The sequence below is a fragment of the Aplysia californica genome, unplaced genomic scaffold (assembly GCF_000002075.1).
Source record: "Aplysia californica isolate F4 #8 unplaced genomic scaffold, AplCal3.0 scaffold00010, whole genome shotgun sequence".
Classification (NCBI taxonomy): Eukaryota; Metazoa; Mollusca; class Gastropoda; order Aplysiida; family Aplysiidae; genus Aplysia; species Aplysia californica.
Genome location: NW_004797280.1, coordinates 336831 through 339788, shown reverse-complemented (window position 1 = coordinate 339788; position 2958 = coordinate 336831). Strand labels below are relative to the sequence as shown.

At 43.9% G+C, this 2958-nt stretch overlaps 1 protein-coding gene across 1 annotated transcript; it reads right to left on the bottom strand.

Annotated features, from left to right (window-relative positions):
• Nucleotides 1–321: 321 nt before the first annotated feature.
• On the bottom strand, nt 322–2837 carry LOC101863475 (cell division control protein 42 homolog). Its single transcript, XM_005089857.2, has one exon. It carries the CDS (start codon nt 2294–2296, stop codon nt 1433–1435), a length of 864 nt encoding a protein of 287 aa, XP_005089914.1. The 5' UTR covers nt 2297–2837; the 3' UTR covers nt 322–1432.
• Between the last annotated feature and the right edge of the window lie 121 nt (nt 2838–2958).

The following is a 2958-nucleotide window of genomic DNA, read 5'->3' as shown; positions in this document are numbered from 1 at the left end:
TCTGTCTGTCTGTCTGTCTGTCTGTCTGTCTGTCTCTCTCTCTCTCTCTCTCTCTCTCTCTCTCTCTCTCTCTCTCTCATTGAACTCCTCTACCTGTTTGCGATTGCGTTTTTTATATGTGTGTGTGGTGTGTACGTTTTGATATATGTGTTGTGTTTGTGTGTGCAAATGTGTCTGCGTATTTGGGTGTTTGTGTGATCAAATGTGTTAGCTCATAAACCGTTGCAGTTTGTTTTTTTAGATTAAGGGAAAAATATTTCAAAAGGTCAAATCACGTGTCAGAAACTATAAGTCAACAAAACAATAAAGTAAGAAAAATAATTCTTGTTTTGGGGATTTTTATTTTTGTTTTTTTATATTTCTGAAAATGTCATTTAAAGTCAAAATGGCAAGAGCAAGAACGTTAAGTCCAAATAATTGTTTTCTCCAATATCAGAAAGACATTATGACATTATAATATGATGACTGGTGAGTACAGTATGCACAGAAATTATATTTATAACGCTGAAAGACGGCAGGGGTTATTTTGTACAATAACTCAATATCACACAAAACTTGTAAGGACATCAAAACACATTCGCAGTTTCGCAAAATTAATTGCACGACCCTATACATACGACATATAAATTATAAATACAAAAATAGATGAAATAGGGCCGACATGTATGTTTGGAAAAAGTATGGTATATCACAGTTGTCACCCCCTCTCTCCGTAAGAGGCACGTCATAAAATCTACAAGGTAAACACGGTTACAACATATAGCATCCATTTTCATCCACACAGTCAAATTAGCACTTCATGTCATAATTTAATTTTAACAATTATTTTTCACACGTTGCACGACCTCCCAGTTCAAACAGTCACATAATATCACGCAAGTCTTCACTTGACACAATTACCGATTTCAGCTTCGTTGAGGATTCAAACTAGGTCAATCCGCCCTGTAATCCAGCATGCTACCAACAGAGCTATCGGCGCGCGATCACAGAATCGTGGAAGTTATAGAAAGAGGAGAAAGTCAGTGTGTAAAATTCAGAAGAGCTCCTGAATAAATCAGAGTCAGTGGTCACCATTTGAATACCTTGTGGATCAGGCCTTGGGATGGCTGCGATGTCTCTCGTGGATCATATCCTGAGATGGTTACGATGTAAATCTGTTTCTGTCTTGGCCGAGTGTAGGTTCCTGATGAAGTCCCTACACCAGGAGCGTTTGTTGACGTCGATGCAGTCATCGATTTGCGTAGGTGTTGCTCCGTGGTTAGACCACCGGACAGGGTTTTTAAACGCTCCAAGGGATGGGTCAGGACGCTGTCCTGTTGTGGGCAGAAATTGCAGCGACAGCAGCCGGGGAGCTATACTGTAATTGGTTGCTTTCTCTTGCAGTGATGGAGATCACTGTTACGATTCATGGCGTTTTAGTCATTTCACGATTTCATGAGTGGATTGTTGTAGATGTCCATTTCGCTAGCGTTGCTTTGAGAGGCTTGAATTTCTTCGCCTTCTTGTTGCCCAGAATGGCTGCCTTTGTGGTCGCCAGCAGGAGCTCCTCTGTGTTCTCCCCGTCCAGGGCAGAGGTTTCGAAGTAAGCTATGGCCCCGATACGGCGGGCCATCAGGGCACCATCGCTGTGTTTGACAGGGGCACCTCGTCGGTACACCTTTTTTGAGGACGTAATAGTTGACGATTTTCCAGTAGTGGTAGAAGCATGTGATGATGGCTCGTCAGACGCCAGCTGTGACTCTAGTTCATCTGGAATAGATGATGTCGACTGGAATTTTTCTTTCTCTTCTGTAGAAAGAAGTGAGCCAGATGACCCAGACGAAGGAGTTTTAAAACCAGAGAGTTCTCCGTCGGTTTCTCCCTCGGGCCTGTCTCTCAAATCCTTCTTATTCCCGACCAGAATGACCGGAGCGCCGCCGCAGTAGTACCTGATTTCTGGAGACCAGTTCTCGGCCACATTCACCAGGGTGTCCGAGTCTGCGAGGGAGAAACAGACGAGAACGACATCTATGTCGGCGTAGGAGAAGGGGCGCAGTCTGTCGTAGTCTTCTTGCCCGGCGGTGTCGTGGATGACCAGCTCCACCTTCTCTTCTCCAGTGTTCACCGTCACCAACTCAGTTTCGAACACAGTCGGTATGTAACCCACGTCCGTGAAGCTGCCCGTGGACATACGAGACACGAGACAGGTCTTGCCGCATTCCCCGTCACCGACGATCACCATCTTACGCCGGGGACACCGAATTTCAACCTCAGTGCTTTGCTGGCGCTGAATACATGATGAGAACAAACTCTTCATTGTTGTTTCACAAGTTGTACTTGTTCTTCTTCTGAGAAGAAAAAAGAATAGTCTCTCCGAGTGTCAGTATTTAATCGCACCACACAATTTTTCGTGTACGCTTAAGTGTATGAAACGTATGTGTATAACTTACCACCTAACGGTGTAGCTACTTATACTTTCGCTATCCGGCTGTTAAATATAGTGTGCGCGCTGACTGGCTGGTTTCCGCGTGCTAAATATAGCGGATTCTAAAAATAGACTGGCGTTCCCTGGGACCGCCAGGCTTCGTACGTTACGCGCAAGCCTAGATACTTCACCGTTGGCTGACCTGATTTATCGGGCCATGACTGTACTCGTAAAAATATACAGAAGGAAAATGTGTATAAAAGCTTAGTGGTATTTTTGGTGAAACCCAGTTGTTCTGTGAATTTTATATTATCAACACAGCTATTCACGCCTTTTTAGTGAGCTTCCACGGAAAAACCTTTTGTTCTATCTCTTTTCCTTTCAACTTATTCTCTCTCTCTCTCTCTCTCTCTCTCTCTCTCTCTCTCTCTCTCTCTCTTTCTCTCTCTCTCTCTTCTCTCTCTCTATCTCTCTCTTTCTTTCTTTCTTTCTTTTCCCCTCTTTCCTTCTCTCTCTCTCTCTCTCTCTCTCTCTCTCTCTCTCTCTCTCTCTCT